Consider the following 23,966-nt stretch of genomic DNA (forward strand, 5'->3'; position numbering starts at 1 on the left):
ACTTTAACTCTTTGCACATATGACATTTGAAATGTCTTCATTCGTCAGGAACTTTTGTGGGTGTAATATTTACTGTATATATTGTTTCTGTTTCTCTATTCCACTTGGTTGAAAGAGAGAAAATAAACACTTGGTTAAAGAACAGAGAGAGGGGGACTATGCCACCCAGACCTCCAACACAAACCAGTCTTTGAAGGCTTCCTTTCCTGTGAGAGTTGGAAGCAGTACAAAGACAAAGCCAGTCAGTTTACACTGTCACCTCTCTCTCTCACACACACGTGTCATATTACAGGGATCGTTCACGCTCTGTCAGTCACTGGCCTAGGACTGGTTTTCCATTCGAATTCTTATCTGCTCTACAACCCTTTGTGCCTGTCCTTTTAACATGCACTGGGCTAGTTCTATGCGTGTGCACACCGCCGTCGGTATGCTTCACATTACGCATGCTTAGGTTAATACTTTGCTTCCCTTGAACATTCCTTCCTGCCAAGATGAGCAGTGAGCTAAAACAAATGTTTTCTTGCTAGCTCACGACCCATCTATAATGACCACCAAAACTATGGTTACAAGAACAAGATGGGTGCCTTTTGTTCTGGTGTAGTGGGAGCCGGCGAGGCTGATTGGGGGAATGAATCAGGTGACGATTAGGTGTCCTTGGTCCTCAGAGAAAGAGAGAGGGAGGGAGAGGCCTAGGACGGCCCATAATGTTTTGTTACTGCACAATTAAAACCAAGCTGGAGGAAACCATGGTAACACAGACTTTATTTTCACTACAAAAAAAGAGTATAGTTTAAAGCAGAGCAACATCAACCCCCACCCAGACTATTAAGCAGATAAAGTATTTTAGTCCTGTTAAAAGACTAATCCCAATACGTCGCACTCATTTCACATGCATCAGACTGTCAATGAAGCCTCTTTAATTAAAACACGTACGGAGGTGGAGGGAGGCTGGGGTTTGAGACCCATTTAAAACGAGATAAGAAACTTAACATATTACAAAAAGAAATGGGAGAAAATCAGATGGAAATATTGGAAACAACACAGACCGTATAAAGGCGGCAAAATTGTATAACGTCTAACATCTAGGAAGTCAAAACACCACAGTGGGCATCAGAATAATAAATGTAATTTCTCAAAATGTTTCAATGAACCACACTAGAAGGCCTATAGTGGCTATGCAATTGTTAATTACGTGCATCACAGACCAGAAGGCCTGAAACATCTAGGTCTTCAATCATCCCCTGAAATTTTATTCATGATCCAATAATTCAGATGTTACAGAAGTTATARCAGTCTATATAAATCACTTGTACAGAGTTTAACTGACTAAATTTGACTATAGACCACACTTTCAAATCCATATTTTTTCTCAGAGTCCAGCATGCATTTGACGTACTATAACATGATACTGAAACTTCAGGTCGGTTGGTTGTAACAGTGGTAGGAGAATGTGCAGTCTTTTCAAGCTGAAACAAAAGAAGCCTTTGTGGTCTGCTTAGTAACAGTGATTGCACAACGGCAGCTTGAAGAGCTAATTTATGAATTTATCATAAAACGGAATAATACTGCAAAGAGATAAAAGCATAACCGTCAACAAGTCGATCGTTTTTTTTCTTCCTGAAATCGATTTAGGAAATGCTTGAATCGAAAAACAGCTCTTTCGTCTGCTCACTAATACTAATTAAAATGGCCTTTACAATGCTTTATACTTACGCATATCGCTTATTGGTTATCCTCTCCAGCCACAATATATTCAACATGAAGATCCATAAGCATGAAGGATGATGATTATACTCAATGTCTTATCAAGTTGATTTATTGGAATCCAGACTAGATTATTCAAATATAATCCAGATGGACCTACATACGTAGTATCTAGGTTCCAGTTTTAAGCTAGTTCTGTTGAGAAGTGAAATAAAATGACCTTTTCTTGACATATTGTTTTTGAAAGTGGGGGGGGGGAATGCATAGGACAGGATCGTTCATCCCGTAATTTTTTTCTCCTCCTGTTGTTGTTTACACATAGCTTTCGTAAATCACCTGACCAGGCTGTAGCTTAGTAGTAACCTCTGGATCTGGCTCCCCCTCCAGCACCACCCCCAACGCCGCCTCCTCCACTGGCTCCTGCTCCGGCTCTGAACCCTGCTCCTCTTGCTCCTCCTCCTCCTCCTCTAGGTGCAGGGGAGCCAATGGTGGAGGAGATGAGGGCGTGGCCTCGGCCAGAGCCGGGGCCTCCATGGGCAGCGGGGGGTGGATGGACACCTGGATGGCGATGTGCTGAGGCTGCTCATGCAACGACGCGTCGTCAGAATCCGCTGCTGGGGATCCGGAACGCTCCCTCTCCCTCTCTCGCTCCCTATCTCTCTCCCGGAGGATGGTGAAGACGTCGCCGGGCCCCACCCCGACCAGGGCCCCCTGCACCAGGGCCGCCCGGCATCCCAATGCCCCGCCCAGGTGGTGCCCCTCTGGAGCCTGGCGGAGGAACGTGTGCCTCATCTCCTCAACCCCCACCACTTCCAGGATCTCCTCCATGAAGGTGCGGCAGTTCATGATGAGCGGGGGCAGCGGGATGCTGCGGGCCAGCTCCTCGATGTAGCGGGCAAACTCCATGGTCTTGAACTGGGTCACCTTGGCCAGCTCCAGGGTCTTGGCTGACGTGATGATGGGGATACGCTTGGCGATTTCAAACGCCTTCTGGAGCTTTAAAATAGAAGGGAATAGATTGGAAGTTAATTAAATGTCCAATAAAGATATCATGGATGGAAATGTTTCGATTTTTAAAAATGTTTTATTAAAAACATCACCTATGTACATTCAAGACAGTTACACACACACAAAGTTACTAGCTATATCTTTGTACGGTCCTCACAAGTATAGCAAAATGCGACACAAACCTTCTCGGCGCCCTCAGTGCGGAAGAAGTCGTTGATGGCCTTCTCAGTTTTCTTCAGGTGGCTGCTCATCATGCAGAGGCGCGTGATGTTGAGGATCATGATGATGGTGAAGGTGACGAGGCACACGACCACGTAGTAGGCCCCCAGGTCCCCGCTGTGCAGGACCACGCGCATGGTGACCGTGCAGTTGGCGCTGCCGTGCACGTTGGACGCCATGCACGTGTACTTGCCACGGTCAGCGAACGTGATCTCTGTGATGTTGAGGATGCCATCGTCCGTCAGCAACCACTTGTCACCTTCGGAGGAGAAAGAGACAGACGGAGACAGTCATTTAGAGGACTGTAGCTTCAAAAATCAGCCCCCACCAAAATTCACCCAAACCAACTGTAGGTTTTTCACATCAACAATGGTAAAGGACAGACTTAACTAGAACAGCTCATGATACATTGCCACAGAAAGAAATATCATACCATAGAAACAGGGTCGATTTTCCTTCAAGGAATGGGCTATCCTTTCTATTTCTATGGATCAATCAAGTCACAAGAGGCTGCAGAGGGGAGGACGGCTCATAATAATGGCTGTATCGGAGCAAATGGAATGGCATCAAGCACCTGGAAACCATGTGTTTGATGCCATTCCATTAACACGAGCCCGTTCTCCCCAATTAAGGTGCCACCAACCTCTTGTAATTCAAGGTCAGTGCAATATGCATTTTCTGGTTGCAAAGACAGCAGCCAGGCCCGACTATGCTAGGCCAGGGGGGAAGGTATCTACTAGTTCTTCCAAGACAGTCACGTGCAACAGCTATTTGTAGCTAGCTGCCATGGCCAGGCTTTCTGAGAAGGCCTTTGGGTTTGCACTAAATAGAAAGAGAATGAATAGAAATTCCCATTCAACCCCCCCCCAAATTCTAAAATGATTCTATTATTATGCTTCCACTGCACTTCTTGGGTCCGGAAGCCACTTTACAGCTCTCCCTCATCACGTTACCTTTGGAATCAGGCTATGCCACTAATGAAATGCATGTTTTTGGCACAGAGCTCGATTCATTCATTATCCCCCATAATCTAGGCCTATAAAGGACTCCTGTAATTAATTTATTGCAACAAACAGCAATTCATTAATCCACTAAGTAGGTTACATAATTGACATTGAGTGATATTATGCCAACTGCAGGACTGTCCTTGAGCCTGCAATCCAGCAACCAGCTATTTTTAAACATACTTTGGATTGGAATCCTCGACCCCCCCCCCCCGAAGCGGACCAGTCTTCCCTTTTTATTAGTTACTGAGAAACGATCTTTGTTTCATTAGTCCACTGTTGATACAGTCCAAAAACATGTTGCATGTCAACAATCAAGTTTTCTAGATATAGAACTTTCAAAATACAGAAAGTGTCACAGTACGATGCGTTTTGTTCCTTGTTTATTTAAATTTCTCCATTCCAAACGGCACCCTATTTCCTATTTAGTGCACTACTTTTGATCAGGGACCATAGGACTCTGGTTAAAAGTAGTGTGACTTAATAATAAATGGGCCTTCTATAGCGCTTTTCAAGGACCCAATGTCGCTTTAAAATGTATAGAAATTAAAAAGAAAGCAGGAGTCAAAACAAACTAAACAAAACATGAATAAAAAGAGGGTTGTGCTCAAAGGGAAAGGGTAGGCCTTTTCAAAGAGGTGGGGCTATAGGAGGGACTGAAAGATAGTGATGAACGCCGAGTCACGGTTGGCTAGAGGGAGGGAGTTCCAGAGCCTAGGAGCAAACCTGGAGAAGGCCCTGTTTCCGAAGCTTTGACCTGGGGATGACAAGGTGAATAGAAAATAGGGTGCCATTTGGGATGTAGCCTGTGGTCAATATTTAAATAGAGAGTGGGGCTGAGGGAAGCTACAATCTGTCTGGGAAAATACCATGTGGTGATTGCTGGTGAACAGGGAGACAAACGCCTGGAGCGGAACACAAACATACAAGCTATCATGTAAATGTAGAACCAAGGAAGTAGCCAGCCAAACATTAAAGCATGACAAACATCTGTRGACTGTCGAAATTGGTTTGTCTTCTTCTACTACTAGGCTACAACTAATCTTGGTATAATATCCAATTTATTAAGAAGCTCTTTTGTTATACCTATCAAGGCAAAATATCCTGAACAAAAATATTAACGCAACATGCAACAATTTTACTGAGTTACAATTCATATAAGGAAATCAGTCGATTTAAATAAATTAGGCCCTAATCTACAGATTTCACATGACTGGGTAGAGGCCCACCCACTGGGGAGCCAGGCCCAGCCAATCAGAATACATTTTTCCCCACAAAGGGGCTTCATTACAGAAATGAATACTCCTCAGTTTCATCAGCTGTCCGGTTGCAGGTCTCAGGCGATCCTGCAGGTGAAAAGCCAGATGTGGAGGTCCTGGGCTGGCGTGGTTACACCTGGTCTGCGGTTCTGAGGCCGGTTGGACGTAATGCCAAATTCTCTAAAACAACGTTGACGCGGCTTATGGTAGAGAAATTAACATTCAATTATCTGGAAACAGCTCTGGTGGACATCCCTGCAGTCAGCATGGCAATTGCACGCCCCCTCAAAACTTGAGACATCTGTGGCATTGTGTTGTGTGACAAAACTGCACAATTTAGAGTGGCCTTTTATTGTCCCCAGCACAAGGTGCACCTGTTTAATGATCATGCTGTTTAATCAGCTTCTTGATATGCCCCACCTGTCAGGTGGATAGATTATCTTGGAAAGGAGAAATGCTCACTAACAGGGATGTAAACTAATTTGTGCACATAATTTGAGAGAAATACGATTTTTGTGCGTATGGAACATTTCTGAGATTTTTTTTTATTCAGCTCATGAAACATGGAACCAGCACTTTAATGTTGTGGTTATATTTTTGTTCAGTATAAATGTCATCCAGGCTATATTTCACCATGGTCTACATTGATCACTATTCTCCTATCGCTGCATGAAGTGGCATCATCTGCCATTGCGTTAGAACATCAACGTACGTAGGCATGTGGTGAGACAGTGGATGGACGGATGACTTCGCGTCTCTCTCTCTCCAGATTCTGACAGCTCATCCTGAGTGGGTGGGTGACTCAGAAACAGAGAGTCTATCACAGAATGAGAGAGAGCATGAAACCAATTCTGGAGGCGAGTAGTGTTAGGCTTAAGACAGAGCATGAATAGACTAGTACACACACACACACCTTCGCTTCCCACACACACACACACTTAAATCCATGAAGCCTCCAGCCTGTCTGTCGTGTCTCTAAAAAAACTGAATGCGTAAAGGAAATGTACCGGGGAACCTGGACATCAATTTATTTCCATGAGACTAGAGACTTCTAAGCGTATACACCCCTGCCCCCGTGTGAAGTGTTTCAAGGCTTCCTTCGAAAGTACGTGAGCGTGTGGAAAGCAAAAGCTCTCTAAAAAACAAGTGTCAACAGCTATAAAAGAAAAGTAATGAGCAACAGGGAAGAAACAACTGTTGTGCATGTCATAACAGGTCTGTGACAGATCCTCGTGGAGCATGAAGTCTTCTACTGACTGGCTCACCGTCATCCATGAGTAAAATAGCCCCAGCTATGACCACAACAAACATCAATCTAAACATTGACAAATGTATTAAATGTTGTTTGCATGGTACAGGTAACAGGCCCTAGTGGTTCAATAATGATTGTTGCGCCAGAGCAAGTTCCAACAAGTCTGTTCAAAATGGAACACACAATGCTCATTTAGCATTCCTGTTTTATAGCAGGTGACTCACACGGTTAAAAGCTTAGATTCTTCATTATTGTAGCCGACTATTTATCTGGAACATCTTTTCTACACAGACAGTATTCTCTCTACATCTTTTCTACACAGACAGTATTCTCTCTACATCTTTTCTACACAGACAGTATTTCTCTCTACATCTTTTCTACACAGACAGTATTCTCTCTACATCTTTTCTACACAGACAGTATTCTTCTACATCTTTTCTACACAGACAGTATTCTCTACATCTTTTCTACACAGACAGTATCTCTCGTAACATCTTTTCTACACAGACAGTATTTCTCTCTACATAGACAGTATTCTCTCTACATAGACAGTATTCTCTCTAACATAGACAGTATTCTCTCTACATAGACAAGTATTCTCTCTACATAGACAGTGTTCTCTCTACATCTTTTCTACAGACAGTATTCTCTCTACATATTTTCACAGACAGTATCTCTCTACATAGACAGTTCTCTTCTACATCTTTTCTACATAGACAGTATTCTCTCTACAATTTTTCTACATACAGTATTCTCTCTACATCTTTTCTACATAGACAGGATTCTCTCTACATAGACAGTATTCTCTCTACATCTTTTCTACATAGACAGTATCTCTCTACATATTTTCTACATACAGTATTCTCTCTACATCTTTTCTACATAGACAGTATTCTCTCTACATAGACAGTATTCTCTCTACATCTTTTCTACCTAGACAGTATTTTCTCTACATAGACAATATTCTCAACTCCTTTTCTTTTCCACATCTCCTCTATCTCCCCCCACCAATTTCCTCCTTTCTCTTTCCAATCTGCCTCCACATGTAGCAGATAGATTAGGACTGAATGAAAGAAATGATCCTATTAGTATCCTACCCGTTAGTATCATAGTAGTATCCTACCATTTGTATCCTACCTGATAGTATCCTACCTGATGATATGCTATTAGTGTCCTACCCGTTTGTATCCTACCTGATAGTATACGAGTATCTACCCCTCCACCTGTTAGTATCCTATTACCCCTCCCACCTGTTAGTATCCTATTACCCCCCTCCCACCTGTTAGTATCCTATTACCCCCTACCTGTTAGTATCCTATTACCCCCTACCTGTTAGTATCCTATTACCCTACCTGTTAGTATCCTATTACCCCCTACCTGTTAGTATCCTATTACCCCTACCTGTTAGTATCCTATTACCCCCTACCTGTTAGTATCCTATTACCCCCTACCTGTTAGTATCCTATTACCCCCTACCTGTTAGTATCCTATTACCCCCTACCTGTTAGTATCCTATTACCCCCTACCTGTTAGTATCCTACTAGTGAATAGGAATGGCATCGGATAGGATACTAACAGGTAGGAAGGATACTAACAGATAGGATAACTAATAGGAGATTGAAAGGCAGGGACTGGAGGATACTAATAGGGAATAAAAGGTAGGAACTAATAGGATACTAACAGGTAGGAGGATCCTAATAGCATACTAACAGGTAGAATACTAGCGGATATATAATTCAGTGTAGAAATACTATCAGTAGGATAGTAGTGAGACAATAGAATACTATCAGGTAGGATAGATTAGGATGCTAACAGGCAGGAGACTAACATGATACTAACAGCAGGAGACTAACAGGATACTAACAGGCAGGATAGTAGTAGGATACTAACAAGCAGGAGACTAACAGGATACTAACAGGCAGGAAGTAGAAGGATACTTAACAGGCAGAGACTAACAGGATACTAACAGGCAGAGATAGTAGTAGATACTAAACAGGCAGGAGACTAACATGATTACTAACAGGCAGGAGACTAACAGGATAACTAACAGGCAGGATAGTAGTAGGATACTAACAGGCAGGAGACTAACAGGATACTAACAGGCAGGAGACTAACAGGATACTAACAGGCAGGAGACTAACATGATTCTGACAGGCAGGAGACTAACATGATTCTGACAGGCAGGAGACTAACAGGATACTAGTAGGATACTAATAGTTAGGTAGTGGCAGTGACCACCAATCTGCCTCCATATAGGCTACAGTAGATAGATTACAACTGAAAGAGAGAACAATGACAATAGTATCCTATCAATGCCAGCAATACTATGTACTTTATCAAGTATCTGAAGTTAAGTAGTGGCCGTAACTTTTTAACTCTTGATGTTTTGGAAAAAGAGGGGACAGGCCAGCTTGTTTGGTTTGTAATCATCATCATCATGGCTTTGGTGTATGATTATGCTTATCTGCTGGGTTGGCATTGCATAATCGCAGCAAATAATCCCCCATATATATATATATATATATCATCATAGTCTTTCATAATGCAACTACTCAATGTGACCTTCCTATGAAATCCCCCCCACCCCTCTCTGTTCTCCCTCCCTCCGTTGTCCACAGCACACAAATATTTTTGACTGTAGTCTACAAATGCTGCCCTTTGGCCATACAAAAACTTAAATACAGAGGGATTTAGTCAGTGGTTTGCAGGGATTGGGGCTATTTTAACTATAAATCATAATTCTAGCTTTTTTCATGACAGTTTGTGTTAATGCCTGTCATCCTCTGCATCAGACGGTCTGCATAGTCACACGATTTATTTCATAACGCCTTATTATTGAAATAGAACTTGAATGGTATTGCCTTAAGCCGGACACAGGTAGTTCAAATTGGTGTTGAGAGTAGCTGATTCTGTGGCTAATGCCACATACATTTACATTTACATTTAAGTCATTTAGCAGACGCTCTTATCCAGAGCGACTTACAAATTGGAAAGTTCATACATATTCATCCTGGTCCCCCCGTGGGGAATGAACCCACAACCCTGGCGTTGCAAGCACCATGCTCTACCAACTGAGCCACACGGGACCCCCGCATCAAGGATATTATTGATAACTGTACATTAAATTAGCTTGACTTACTTGTCTCCGTGTCCAGCAGGTCTCCATGTGAGTTGAACCACTGTATATTCGGTACAGGCTCTCCAGTGACGTTGCAATCAATCAGTGCGCAGTTACCTTCGCGGGCGATGATCTGGCTTACTTTCGAGAACACCAGGGGGACAAATCCACCATCTGCCACCGTTCCGTTTTCTGTGCTGTTTCTATCTGAAACCGCCGACAGAACCCCGGCGGTGTAGAGGCTGATAGTGGACAGTAGCAAGAGGCTAAAAGCGTAGCCACTTGACCGACTCATTTTTTCCCCTTCTTTCTGACCGTCGCTTTCCCCCGAGGATAGTTTGTCATGCCACTCACGTCTTCATGTTCAACACATACTGGCTATCTCCTGATTGCGGTAATGAAAGGCAATTTGGTATTCTGCTCCAAATCTTGAAGCATTCCACTGGAAGAGGAAAACAATTAATGAAAGAAAAGCACTAATGAACATTCTGAACAGTTCGTTTGTTTAGATAGTAATGATTTCTCTGCTGAGGCATAAGATAAGGCCAGGGACCTTTGGTTGATAAATGACTCCCCGACCCAATAGTCTTTGACTCAGACAACAACAAAGAAACACTACCAAATGCAATAACAGTTTTTTACTGTATAGCCAACAATGAATGTAATATTGTTGTTACAGCAACAGTATCTGTTAATGCATTGTTACAACATAGAGCTGCAATGTTACAGACATGATATAATTATAATATTGACGCCTACATAATATTTATTTTCGGTCTATTTTTATTAGCTATCGTTAGGCCTAACTTATTGTCTAAAATCAGTTATTTGATAACAATAAATATTGTTAACTAGTTAGTAGTATAAATCAATATATTTATTTGACCGACAATTTGAATGCAAAAAGTAGCTAACCTAGCTAGCTATTCTGGGCTATTTGCAGTAGCAACCTAATATTGGTCTGGATGCAAAATAGCGGAGGCTTGCTAGCAAACTAACGTTAACGTCGCTAGCCAGCCTGGAAAGGACACAACGGGTTGGCTAACTAGCTAGCTTCTTTGATATAGCTAACTTAGTTATAACTTAGATGGAGTTATATAAACGGCCAAGTAGCTCACATAATATAGTTCGTTAGTTAAATGTAATGTTTAATGTAGTAACGTTAGCTAACTAACAGAAACATAATCAACGGTTACTGTAGTTAGTAACGTTACTAGGTACAGGGAATGATGACTGCTAACGTTAGTAGCTAACCATCATCATAGCTAGCGATAACGCTATCTCGATTAATAACGTTTTCCAACATCTGATTGCATACTTACACGATAGTCGTCCACTGTTATGTTTGCTTAGCTAGCTACTAAAGATGTTTTATCGTTATGCGGTGAAGAAGGAGATCGCCGTCTGTCTTTCGGACACCGCTGCGTTGCGCTATTTATTCCACATCCTCAAATCGCTTGTCTTTTGCTCAGCTGGCGGCTTGACACAACATTCGTTCGCTGCAGCGTTCAGCTTCCCTACCCTAGTCAAATTACAAGCAAGCAGCAAGAAAACTAGGTCGGTCATTGGCCACGCACCAACTTTATTTGATCCGACCTGAAGGGGTCCACACGTGCACATGGCAATCATGAATGTGTAATTAGTGGATTTAAATGTAGCTAGAAAAATACGATATTAAATGTGTTTTTTTTTTTGTTGCAATAATTGAAAAGAACATCATCACTTCTTTGTATTTTATTTAACTAGGCAAGCCTGTTAAGAACAAATTCCCCAGCCAAACCCAGACACTGTGCCAATTGTGCACCGCCTACAGCCTGGAATCGAACCAGGGTCTGTAGTGACACCTCTAGCACTGAGATGCAGTGCTTTAGACTGTTGCGCCACTCGGGAGCCCAAGCTTCTTCCAAGAACTAAAACACATAGCAACTAAAACATGTCGTTTTTTCATGAATGAATGAAGTGCATTTATGAACTAAACTGTAGGCTACATTTAGGGCTTACTGCTTTGTGTCTGCCATTTTTCTTTCTATGAAGTCTACACATTAACATACAGTTCTCCAGACAGTAAACAGAGGCCACTGTCTCACTCTCTCTGAGGTCCAGGCAGTTTGCCATCATCAACCACTGCATTGTTCAATCTGATGGATGTAACTACAGTACTGAAGACTGATGAAGAGGCCAAATGCCAGGGCAGTTAATGTTGTGGTTCTATTTAATCCTCGGACTTCCCTTTGTATATATAAATGACCAATGAGATGAGTTGTATTCAGAACACGACTAATTTGAATAGGCAAAATAACTAGGATACAAACAAATTAAATCAATGCTATCAGTAGCTTACTGTATACATTGCAGGCACACTCTCTTCACACATTCTCTCTCCACACACTCACACACAAACTGCTGTAGTCAAAAGAGTGTATAAAGTTCAGGTAAAAAGAACAAACTGTTTGGCTCAAACCAAGTAGGTCATATCTGCCTTCCGGAGTGGATTATTGACAACCTTGTCGGTGCTTTAAAAGCATGAATCAATCTCTGAAATGGACACGTGCTATTAAAAGACTCAATTCATTAATCCATAACCCTAGCTATCTCGCATTAGCAAGTGTTGATATTGTGGAAAGAGTGTTATTTACCAATAAATATACACAACAGCAGAGTTTCAATGAACTGCAAATTCAATTCTAAGCAGGAGTGAGACATAGGGGTTGCTTCAGATGAAACACAGACACGTGGCCGGCTGCCTAGGTGCCTCTCAAGTTACAAAAACAGTTAAAAACAATGAATATTTTTTTGTTCAGAAATGCTTGGCTCAAGTAATGCTTAGTTGTAAAGATGTTAACAGAGTTACACAGTGCTAGCTACTAAACTAGGCCGATGACTGCCACATGGTGGTTACATTTACAGTTATCTCCAAGGCAAAATGCGTATCTTGTCCGGGGTAAGTTAGCATCTCTGTGATTCAAGTGTGAATTAGTGTACAGTATTTGAAATATATATATATCTCTGTCAATGAAAATATTTTTGTTATCTGAAGTACTCCTTACAAAGCTTCCTTGATGAGTGCAGAGCCTCTTGAAAGCCAGTGTAAAAAGAGAGAGAAGGTATATTTATTACTCATTTATTGACTTCAAGTGTGTGTGTGTGTGTGTGTCTGTTTCTTCACCTCATCGATCTGTTGCGGTGTGGAGAGGGAGAAGGCCGCTCTGACATAAGGACAAGGGTCTAAGCTGTTGATCATGAATACACCTCTAGGGACAAGCAGCACCTAGGACAACAGACAATATTCAACAAACCAGGACCTACATACCAAATCTCATGACAGAGCCAAAACTGTGGTGGTGGTGTGGTGTGGTTATAAACTTATGTCATAGCCCGGTGACTCCATTTGCTCTCTCTCACGCACGCACGCACGCGCACACGCACACACACAAACACACAAACACTCTTATCTTGAAGCTCAGAATTATGTGTCATAAAACTGCTGCTTAGAGATTCTGTGTGCTGATATTAGAGTTGCTCTTTGTTTCTTCCTCTTCCAGTCCCACTCTGCACATAACAAGCCTAATAATCTACTGCAAAAGGCTTCAATTGTTTAGTGCTGTGAGGGAAAATCCCCCATGTTAGATTATAAAATAAAATCTGAAAGTGTTCCCTGCTATTTTCACATAGAAACAGACCAATCAGCGTGGATTTGGAGTGTTCTCGTGTGGGAGGGGAAATGGTGGGTTTTTAAATCCGTTTGCCTTGGTGAATACTGGCTGTTTTCCATCCTATCCCACATCCTATTCCTGACAACACTAGCCCCGCCCTGCAAACCTCCTGCTGCTGATCATGATGCATGAGTAGGACTAGAAACCTAGACAACCAAATAACACAAGACACACAGTAGGGTTACCTGTAGTCAACCTGTCCTTAATATCCCAAATATAGATAATGTTAATGACAGGAACCTCTCAAAGATGCATGACTTCAGTATAAGTGGACTATTTTAGAACCCCAAACATAATCTCATTCAGTCAAACAGGCTGTATTAGTTTAGTCAGTGTATGTGTCAGCTGTGGTGAGCCTGAGGTAAGGTGTGTGTGCGTGTTTGTTTGTGTGTGTGTGTGTGTGTACCTTCTCCTCCAGAGCTTTCTCCATGATCAGCTGCTGGGTGTCTGCGATGTCCTTCAGCTTGATCCACAGGAACATGCCTGCAGCTGGATCACGCCACTCTGTCACATCTACACATACACACACACACACACACACACACACACACACACACACACACACACACACACACACACACACACACACACACCACACCACACACACACACACACACACACACACACACACAGGAAAGAGAAACAGAATGGTTGGGTCTGGGTATTGTTTGGTGCAGGGATTGTTACTTGTATTATGCCTTTAGCAAAATGCTAATTCCTCTATAGACTTTTTTTGTTATAACCTTTTAACAAGCTCCCAGCACTGTGTTATGTGATGGCCTTATAATAATGTTAGGCTTTGATGGGTTTGGACTTCTGAACTTTAAATGTTATTAATCATTAGTTGTAATAGAGACCTGAGGGGTGCCATAGCCGAGGGGCTACACCAGAGGTGAAGGGTTATCTGTAGGGGGAAGGTCCTGAGAGTAGGAAAAGCGATCACGTGGCAGACATTGATTAGGGGAGAGAGCCATGGATTAATGATGAAGGGGGTCGAGTTCAGGTCAGGTCACGTTAAAGGAGAAAGAAAATTTTATGGCCCATATCACTTAGTTTCCTGCCTAGCAATACAGATACAACGTTTAGCAATGTTGGGTTCTGAGAAAATGAAATATACTTATTCATGTCACTTAGGGAGAAAGGGTAATGTATAACGTTTACATTACGTCGGGATATGTTGTTGTTAGCCGTCAGGGATCCTATAGGAGGGATCCTCTGGGAGGAGAAGAGACACAGCCTGGTACCAGTCACCATGACAGCCGTGAGTTGGGGAGGAGTGAGCACTTTGGGGCAGAGGTCAAGTCAGATGAAGTGAGGAAGAACAGATATCACTAAGGTTCTGTCTAGCAACAGAGAGGTATTGTCTGTTCAGATGTGTAGGAGGAGACTCAGCATAGGAGAAAGGGTTAAATATCAATGCTTGTGTGAATTTTCTGCAACAACAGGGTGATCAAATTAAGACCCTACATCTGTAGGTGTGTTGTTTATTCAGGTGACATTGGTACGACCTTTGACCTACCCATCTATGTTGTTGAGGACACCTTCCTGACCTCAGCCATGCAGCAGTTGGGACACAATGAGCTGGAGAGGGGGAGATGGAGAGAGATGGAGAGAGGGAGAGGGAGTGATGGAGGGAGAGAAAGGGAGAGGGAGAGATGGAGGGAGAGAAAGGGAGAGATGGAGAGAAAGGGAGAGAGAGATAGAGCGAAAGGGAGAGAGAGAAAGGGAGAGATCGAGAGAGGAGACTGAGAACCAGGCCAGGGTGTAGTAGTCAAAGGTAGAAGTCACCACAATCTCGACACCGATAACCAAATCTCGTTGGCGCACGCTGGCCAGCTACATTTTAATGTTTTGGTAGTCATGCGAGACTTCTCACCAGCCCCCACTGAGCAATAATGTAAGGTACTACCAACCTTTGAGAACTTGACCATGGAAAAGGAATATACAGTATAGCTATGTCATGACTGTATTTTTTTTGTATTTTCTTCTCTCACATTGTAAACAAATGGAATGAACTCTTTCTATATTCCATATTGTCTATAACATTCCATACTTCTGTATCATCTACATTTACTGAGGAAAAACTGAAGTGACGATCAGACCAACCGATGTAATTCCATCTATTCTAGGGCGCTAGACAGTGTGCTTGTTCTTTAATCACACATCCTCATTTATCTATTCCCTAACTTCCTCCTGCGTGTGACAGAATAACCCACAGGTGTCACGATGACATGACGTTGGTCTACAAAGAGCAGGCAGTGACTGAGTGGGACTGGCTCTTCCAGCCAGCTCATGAAAGATGAATTAGCATTGTGTTAATCTCGGTGATGACAGTCATTAAACTACCAACACTTTCTGTCTACTCTCATCTACAGGGAAACACGGGGGTGTCCCCCTATTGGCACCCTATTCCCTACATAGTGCACTACTTTTGACCACCCTGGTCAAAAGTAGTACACTATATAGGGAGTAGGGTGCCATTTGGGAGGTAATTAGACAATTATGTCACTAATCTATACTGAGAATGTTACAGTACATTCACACAATTAAATAGAACACTTTTTAAATCTCTCTCTCTCGATGATTGCATTTGTCTCATTATAAAACCCAGCCCAACTGTCTCTTCTGGGAAAAGCACTTTAAAAGGTTTTTTAATCATGGTGCTATTCACTAGGAACCAAAGGGAAGCAAACAGACCAAAATGGTGAGGGACTACCTAAACTTGTCCAACTTGTTCTCGTTTTCTTTTGCGAAACATGTTGCGACGGTGTGCACTAATGAATATCACCCAGGAGCTTTACAGTTTTGCTCTTATTACAATCACAGGAAAGAAGCCTCTTATGGGATTTAAAAAGTGACTAGAGACTAGACACAAAGTAGAAAATACAATCACATGAAATTAAAGATGGCTGAAGTTTTTATTACTACCTACCATGCATTTTAAAGGGGGGTGGTATGAAAGTTTACTAAGACATGCATGCTACATGTACATAATAGTAGTTACTTGTTTATTTCTACATTTATTTTAAAGGGGATGTTGGGGTAGTTTACTACTAGGCCTACTTTTAAAGGGGAAGGTGGGGTAATTTATTATGACATGTATTTTAAAGGGGAGTGTGATGCATTTTAAAGGGGCTGTTGGGGTTAGAAGTAGAGGTTCATTCACCTGTGTGAAGGTGCTGGTGTGCATCGTAGAAGCCTGGATGTGTAGTACCACTCTGTCCACCAGCGGCTTGGGCCCACAAAGCCTATTCTCAGCCTACAAACAAACAAACAAACAAACAAACAAACACACACACACACAGACAGTCACCCCCCAAGAGTCCCTGTGGTCCATATTGACTAATAATGAAGGGAATACTCTCTGCATATGCATCCTGTGTGTGTTGTGTGTCCGCGTGTGTGTGTGTCGTGGTGGTGTGTGTGTGTGTGTGTTGTGTGTGTGTGTGTGTGTGTGTGTGTGTGTGTGTGTGTGTGTGTGTGTGTGTGTGTGTTGTGTGTGTGTGTGTGTGTGTGTGTAATTAAATTGTCCAACATGAACTGGAATATCAAGGTGCCACTAACCAGCTGTTTACACACATTCTGACTTAATCTCTCTGTAAACAAGTTCAGATGTGTAAATAGACAACCACGTTGCCAACGTGTCTCATTGAACACTCTGTACTCAGAGGGAGAGAGACTACTACAACATTACACTGATATAACTAGTAATAGTGTAATAACTGAAACAAAAAAAAAAGTATTTGTATGTCTTTGTATGTTTATTGGATAGAGGTGAAAGGTAGGAGAGAGAGTGCTGAAAGAGCAGTGGGCCGGATTCGAATCCATTCTGGCAGTGGTACAACCGACCTCTGCTCCAGAGGCAGCAGCATAGACCGCTAGACCACCCCAGACTACTGAACAGGTCTCTCTTGCCAAATAGATTATTATCTCAATGAGATTAACCTGCATTAATAAAGGTTAAATTAAAACAGTTTACTTCCTACTTCCTCCCTGACCGCTAACCCCACATGGTTGCTTTGGCGATCTGACAGTGTGCCTCACCATGATGACAGGATCTTTGAGAAGGAGTCTGTCCTGATGATCCGCCCGTCAACGTCCATGGAGAGACACGTGGGAGCTCAGGGCGAGCGACAGACAGACAGACAGACAGACAGACAGACAGACAGACAGACAGACAGACAGACAGACAGACAGACAGACAGACAGACAGACAGANGACAGACAGACAGACAGACAGACAGACAGACAGACAGACAGACAGACAGACAGACAGACAGACAGACAGACAGACAGACAGACAGAGAGCGAGAAACAGAAACACATGAGCAGCCCGTTTATGATATACAGTAGGGGTGATGCCAGTGCTGTGTCCCAATAAAACACACAAAGTCAAAATACATGAAACAATGACACCATTTTTACCTTTTCACTGTAGGAAGTAATAGGGGTCATCCTCGATAATAAGGAGGTCATTCTGTCTGACAAGCTGTCAAAACGAGAACAAAAGCTGATTAGTTCTGGTGAAGTAGACCTTTAGGGAAATCAATTTTCCACTCAGGTCAGAAAAGAACAAGCACAATCATTTCGCTGCCATTTGCATAAGTAATTGTTTTAGGGTCAGTCGTTTTTACTGGCCCTGTGACCTGACCAGGACCGTGTCAAACTCCAGGTCCTAGTCATAGGCTGGTCAACATGAATCAGACTGTTAGGGAAATCATTAATGAGAACTAGAACAATGGATTCAGATTGGTTCCCTCTCTTTCCTTGGCTAATGCATAGCCCTGTTTAAATATTTAATAAATCCTTCCTTCCTTGTTTCCTTGAGGTAAGCACTGATCTATAACTGATTCAATAGGTGAAAGCAAGGTTACCAACCTCTTACTTTCACCAATTCAACCAATTCAAATCTAGGATGACTTCAAGGAAGGAAGGTAGAAAGGAAGGATGCATTTTCAAGTATTTGAACAAGGCCTATATTCTCAGAAAAAGAGTGATATCTGGCACCACTTGTCCTCATAGGGGAACCCTCTGAAAAAAAGCTCCAGATAAAACCATTTAAGATCAGATAGAACTCTTTCTGGTTCCAAATAGCACCCTTTAACAGATTCTATTTGAAACCCAGGTTCTATTTAGAACATAAAAGGGTTCTCTCTGACCTGAAAAAGGGAGCCTATTTTCAGGGGGTTCTCCTAAAGGGCTCCCGAGTGGCGCAGCGGTCTAAGGCACTGCATCTCAGTGCTAGAGGCGTCAATACAGACACCCTGGTTCGAATCCAGGCTGTATCACAACCGGCCGTGATTGGGAGTCCCATAGGGCGGCGCACAATTGGCCCAACGTCGTCCGGGTTTGGCCGGTGTAGGCCGTCATTGTAAATAAAAATTTGTTCTTAACTGACTTGCTTAACTAAATAAAGGTTAAATACAGGGACAAATGGTGTTACATAGCACTCTTTTTTTCTGAGAGTGTATGGGTCTGCAGACTGGACTGTACCTTGTAAATCTCCCTCTGGGTGGTCAAGGAGGCCCCAGTGGGGTTTCCTCCATTGGGGATGGTGTAGAGGACCCTGGGTATGGTGCTGTGTGGCTTGTGGACGTCTGCCAGGTCACAGCGGGACAGCACCTCCTTCAGGCCTCCCAGGATCATACCGTGCTGGTCACCGGAGGGAGGGAGGGTGAAAGAGAGAGAGAAAGAGAAGTGCTTCTTACTGCAGCGAGAGTTCCAGAGTAGGTAGATGCGAGGAGTAAAACGTCTCCAGGATTGACAAGCATTTCAAAAACCTACCAAAATAAGGAAAAAAATTATCCCGTACCCAGAATCAAAACATTCCCTTCAACATAGACAAAAGTATACTGAACGCAAATATAAAAGCAGCATGTAAAGTGTTGGTCCCATGTTTCCTGAGCTGAAATAAAAGATCCCAGAAATGTTCCATACACACAAAAAGCTTATTTCGTTCAAATTATGTGCACAAATTGATTTACATCCCTGTTAGTGAGCATTTCTCATTTGCCAAGATAATCCATCCATCTGACAGGTGTGGCATATCAAGAAGCTGATTAAACAGCATGATCATTAAACAGGTGCACCTTGTGCTGGGGACAAGAATATAGGAGAATGACATCATCCCATATGAGGAAATAGCAAGCATTTTTTGAACAGTCTGAAGTGTTTTTTCTCCAATTTATGCTTTAGCCACAAATGCGAGTATAAGACGAGTCAACAACATTACTTGGGTATGAGTTAACAGAATATACACTTTCAAAAGTCAGATTTTCACTGGACAGTTACTTTAACCTTTCCATTCATAGGGGAGAATCCTAAGTTTAGTTGAATTTTAATTTAAGTCAATGAGAGGCGAAGTAAAAGATGTGAAATTGGAGGTTAGGATTCGCCCCATACAGAATAACCTACAGTTCCTCACCCAACCTCACCCAATTCTCTTATCTTTTTTTAAAACAAGAAATTGGCCTAATCATTAATAATTACATTTGAATAGCAGCCATGGTATGTATTAATAACATATTCAGTATTTGATGTGTGTATTGGATACTGTGGTGCGTAATGGGATGCCATTTGAGACGCAGCCTTGGCTTTATTGTCCCGGCATCTCTTATCAGCTGTGATTGAACCAATGCAGACCACACACACACACACACACACACACACACACACACACACACACACACACACACACACACACACACACACCACACACACACACACACACACACACACACACAGGTTGAGAGAGCTATAGACCAATATGAGACACTATTTACACAGATAGTTGTAAAGCTAGATAAGGAGCCATTAGAGAGATAACCTCCCTTCTAACACTGCCATTGACTCGTATAGGTGTCATGTTGTCCTAACCTTTTCAATGTTGAACAGCACTGTGACAGGTCAAAAGTTTAAACAGGCCAATGATTTTACATTGTAAACTTAGCCAATTCCTGACCATATGAATTGTGTGTTAGAGCTAGCCATGTACTGTATATTACTCTGTTTGTGTCAAGGGGAGATTTTGGAAGCTATGTTCTTGTTGACTCTCCTATATTTTAGCAATACGAGGGTAGCCCTGACCAGGACACGAACCAGTAACTGTCAACCCAACACCTTAGCCGTTACGCCAAGAGATCCGAACCTCTTGACGAGGTCACTAGGTGTTGGGTTAAGGTCGTTACAATATCATGCTCTGAAGAAGCTTCCAGGAACTTTTAGAAGACTAGCCCTTTCGTGGGCTAAAATACTTAAGGGGGGTGTGGTATATGGCCAATATACCACGGCTAAGGGCTGTTCTTAGGTATAAACCCCCGAGATGCCTTATTGCTATTATAAACTGGTCACCGTAATCAGAGCATCAAAAATAAATGTTTCGTCATACCCGTGGTATATGGTCTAATATACCACGGCTTTCAGCCAATCAGCATTCAAGGCTCGAACCACCCAGTTTATAAATCATAATAAACAATATCCTGGTCAAAAGTAGTGCAGCATATAGGGAATTAGGTGTTATTTCACATTTCAGTGTTTCCCACCCGCTGGAGGCAGAGTACTGTAGAGCCCTCTTCATCATGGTCTCGTCGAAAGTGATCGTGTCCCCATTCTGTCCCCATTCTTCACCTGGATGGAGCAGGACTGGAAGGGGAAGGTGTTGGGAGCCCCTCCGGCCAGGGAGATCATGGAGGGAGAGACCTCTGCTGGAGCTCAGCTTAGGGGTGGAAGAGGGAAAGACAGGTTGGTTTCTCAAGTCTCATATAATGAAATTGTATTGTGGCTTACACTGAACCAAATTATTTTACCCCAACACTTTAGGAACTGAATAAAATTAAATAAATTGAACTATGGATCAAACCTGAAAACTGACAAAGAACCATGACTTACTCAACATTCGGATGAAGGAGGGCTTCCGAGCTGCACTTACAGCTGTCAAAAACCGAGCGTAGTTCATGGCTCCTGTAAAATCAACACAGGTAGGTTTCTAACAATTGACACTGACAGAGCAGGCTTTCCTGTGGTATGTCAACACTCCTGAGGAATAGAGATATACAATGTGACAGTGTACGATTGATAACAGCAACACATGACATCATGCTGCATGATGACACATTTTACATCATTTAGATTTGAGTCATTTAGCAGACGCTCTTATCTAGAGCGACTTACAGTTAGTGCATTCATCTTAAGATAGCTAGCTGGGACAACCACATATCACAGGCAAAGAAAGTACATTTTCCTCATTAACGTAGCTGGGAGGGGGGGCGGGCATGTCGACGTGAGGAGGATAACTATCTAAGATACTGTTTGAAGAGGTAGGGACATATGGACAGATAGGGTATTTACATTCTGTCTACTAATGTTGATTGTTGGGTCAAGTTACAACAAGACATGTAAATACTGTTCACCCATCCCATGTGAATCATCTTCAGAAAAACTTGATCATGGTATAATGATGAGATGTATTATACTATGTTTAGTTTGAGTGTGATATCCTTGGCACGTTGATAAAGTACCTTCTATGTTACTGGCAAGACAAGTACAGTAGTAGGTTGCGAACTAAACTCCTAAATAGTAAGGTTACTATGTTGTCCTGCTCCTGCATACAGCAACACTGGAGTGGATTATCTCTCAATAAAGGCAGCGCGAATAGAGCTCAATAGTAATGGAGTCTTTTGTATGCACTAACTCTGCCATGGTTTGTTGGGCAAAGCCTATGGGAAATTGAATGGCGTTTTTGTAGGGGTTTTCGATAAACGCCAGAAATAAGGTCTGTGGCAGACACAGGCTTAGGAGAGTTTATACGTTTTGTTCTGTGAGATACAGTTAGAGGACCATTTTCTTTTCATGAGCCTGGTTTTATTTATATTGCAGCACATCGGATGACACTCATTCATATTCCATTCACCCAGTTCAATGTAACAGCGATAGGTTTAGGCTACTACATGATACTCGAATTTTCCCTATATCCACCATGAGGTTGCTGCAACCTAGCCTATGAATGAAAGTTTACAATGTAGGCGCACACAGGCCGAGAGACAACTGTAAGGCACTCTTGCCTGCATCTAGCTGATATAGGGTGTAATCATTAGTCCAACAGTTGCAAACAGGCATGTTTATCCCCGTTTTGTTCCATTTGCTTCGGTTTAAGAAACGTTTTTCAACAGAATCTGCTAAATGAATACACCCGATCGCGGGTAAACAGAGTTCACTCTCATAACAGCAACGTTGTATTCAATTCAATTCAATTCGCTTTATTGGCATGACGTAACAATTTACATATTGCCAAAGCTTACTTTGGAGATTTGCAATATTAATATTATAAAAATTATAAAAATCTATGTTGTCAACGGGACAACAGTAAGAACAATAATCAAGGGTCAAAATAACCAAACGCTGAAAAATAATAATAGAGGACATATGCAGGCTGGTTTGTCTGTCCCTCATCTTATGCTGCTTGTGGACTTCAATGCACAACAAATCAGCTGCAAGTGACCAGGCGAGAAAACCTTTCCAAGCCAAACCTCTACAAACAGCTTACATGTGGTCACCATATTAGCTCAAGTAACCTCATAGTCAGCATAGCTAATATAACTAACGCGTTGGTAAACCCCTACAATCATGCAGTAATGTTAGTGTACTGTCAATAAGCAGGTACACCGGCTGGCCCCGGTGGCAATAAATTAGTAATACCAAAAGCTTACCTTGACTTGGAAGAGTTCCAGTGTTGTGTTGGTAAGTCATAGCCAGCTAGCTAACATACCATCCCTGTGTTTGAGTAGGGTGTTTCAGTAGGCTAAACTAGCTAGCTGCATTTGCTAGCTAAGTAAGTGAAACTGAAAGTGAAGAAAAAAATACGAAATCTCTTTCTCTCTTGCTTGTCCTTCATTTTGGAAGAAATTAATTTGCTCAAAACTGTTGAACAATTGTCTTTCTCTCTCTTTGAGTCAACTACTCACCACATTTTATACACCGCAGTGTTAGCTAGCTGTAGTTTATGCTTTCTGTACTAGATTAATTATCTGATCCCTTGATTGGGTGGGAAACATGTCAGTTCGTGCTGCAAGAGCTCTGACAGGCTGGAGGACGTCCTCCGGAAGTTGTCATAATTACTATGTAAGTCTATGGAAGGGGGTGAGAATCATGAGCCTCCTAGGTTTTGTATTGAAGTCAATGTACTGAAGTCTTGAAGTCAAAAAATAGTGTGTTTCAATCAGTTATTTGGTGACATGTGAATATATTTAGTATAGTTTTATCGAAAAAGGATAACTTTAAAATGTTTGACAATTTCAATTTTTATGAAATTCACTGAGGAGGATGGTCCTCCCCTTCCTCCTCTGAGGAGCCTTTACTGATGAGATCATCTTCATCAGCAAACGACAATAGAATTTATGTAATAATAAAAAGACACAGAAAGCACAAAGACTTCATAATTCATAAAGGTCATGTTAACTGACTGATATTATCTCATAGAAGAAAACATATAAAATCTCCTAAACCTGTGTAAACCTCAGACTTTATTTTCAGCATTTATCCCAAAACCCTTTTCCTTTCCCATTCATTTTTGACATAGGAATGGCTGAACGAACCAGATGTAACTTATTTCCGGGTTTTAGGAATGTTATATATATATATATATAATGTTATATATATGGGGATACAACCATCCCAGCTCTGCAGATTTGGCTG

The 23,966-nt window shown here is 42.2% G+C and overlaps 2 protein-coding genes across 4 annotated transcripts; both read right to left on the reverse strand.

Moving 5' to 3' along the window:
- Positions 1-745: 745 nt before the first annotated feature.
- mfap3l (microfibril associated protein 3 like) lies at positions 746-11,121 on the reverse strand. Of its 2 annotated transcripts, XM_070437930.1 has the most exons (5): positions 10,887-11,121; positions 9,586-10,006; positions 5,907-6,011; positions 2,895-3,190; positions 746-2,700 (listed from the first exon to the last, which is right to left on the reverse strand). In XM_070437930.1, the coding sequence occupies exons 2-5, from the start codon at positions 9,857-9,859 to the stop codon at positions 2,017-2,019; spliced, it is 1,359 nt and encodes a 452-aa protein (XP_070294031.1). In that variant the 5' UTR covers positions 9,860-10,006; positions 10,887-11,121; the 3' UTR covers positions 746-2,016. The 2 variants fall into 2 exon arrangements, with proteins under 2 accessions (XP_070294031.1, XP_023837874.1); XM_023982106.2 differs by lacking the exon at positions 5,907-6,011 and having other exon boundaries at positions 10,887-11,115.
- Positions 11,122-12,669: 1,548 nt separating this feature from the next.
- Positions 12,670-23,204, reverse strand: LOC111960218 (kynurenine/alpha-aminoadipate aminotransferase, mitochondrial-like). 2 transcript variants are annotated; one of them, XM_070437931.1, is made up of 11 exons: positions 22,982-23,204; positions 21,165-21,236; positions 20,819-20,991; positions 18,771-18,929; positions 17,703-17,766; positions 17,322-17,354; positions 16,444-16,536; positions 14,797-14,858; positions 14,444-14,560; positions 13,684-13,790; positions 12,670-12,832 (listed from the first exon to the last, which is right to left on the reverse strand). In XM_070437931.1, the coding sequence occupies exons 3-5, from the start codon at positions 20,894-20,896 to the stop codon at positions 17,707-17,709; spliced, it is 297 nt and encodes a 98-aa protein (XP_070294032.1). In that variant the 5' UTR covers positions 20,897-20,991; positions 21,165-21,236; positions 22,982-23,204; the 3' UTR covers positions 12,670-12,832; positions 13,684-13,790; positions 14,444-14,560; positions 14,797-14,858; positions 16,444-16,536; positions 17,322-17,354; positions 17,703-17,706. The 2 variants fall into 2 exon arrangements, with proteins under 2 accessions (XP_070294032.1, XP_023837876.1); XM_023982108.2 differs by lacking the exons at positions 17,703-17,766; positions 18,771-18,929; positions 20,819-20,991; positions 21,165-21,236; positions 22,982-23,204 and having other exon boundaries at positions 17,322-17,495.
- Positions 23,205-23,966: the final 762 nt, after the last annotated feature.

This window comes from Salvelinus sp. IW2-2015, linkage group LG37, assembly GCF_002910315.2.
Source record: "Salvelinus sp. IW2-2015 linkage group LG37, ASM291031v2, whole genome shotgun sequence".
Taxonomy (NCBI): Eukaryota; Metazoa; Chordata; class Actinopteri; order Salmoniformes; family Salmonidae; genus Salvelinus; species Salvelinus sp. IW2-2015.

Bases quoted from the DNA above. Each gene is read 5' to 3' on its own strand.
- mfap3l (XM_070437930.1), bottom strand. From the start codon at position 9,859: ATGAGTCGGTCAAGTGGCTACGCTTTTAGCCTCTTGCTACTGTCCACT. The intron at 3,191-5,906 runs GTACGTTGATGT...TCTCCTCCGAAG, and splicing joins CTGTCTCACCACATGCCTAC to GTGACAAGTGGTTGCTGACG. The intron at 2,701-2,894 runs GTTTGTGTCGCA...TCTATTTTAAAG, and splicing joins GCACTGAGGGCGCCGAGAAG to CTCCAGAAGGCGTTTGAAAT.
- LOC111960218 (XM_023982108.2), bottom strand. The intron at 13,791-14,443 runs GTAATGTAAACG...GTGTATGTGTAG, and splicing joins TAACAACAACATATCCCGAC to ATGTGACAGAGTGGCGTGAT. The intron at 12,833-13,683 runs GTACACACACAC...CTGTTGTCCTAG, and splicing joins AGAAAGCTCTGGAGGAGAAG to GTGCTGCTTGTCCCTAGAGG.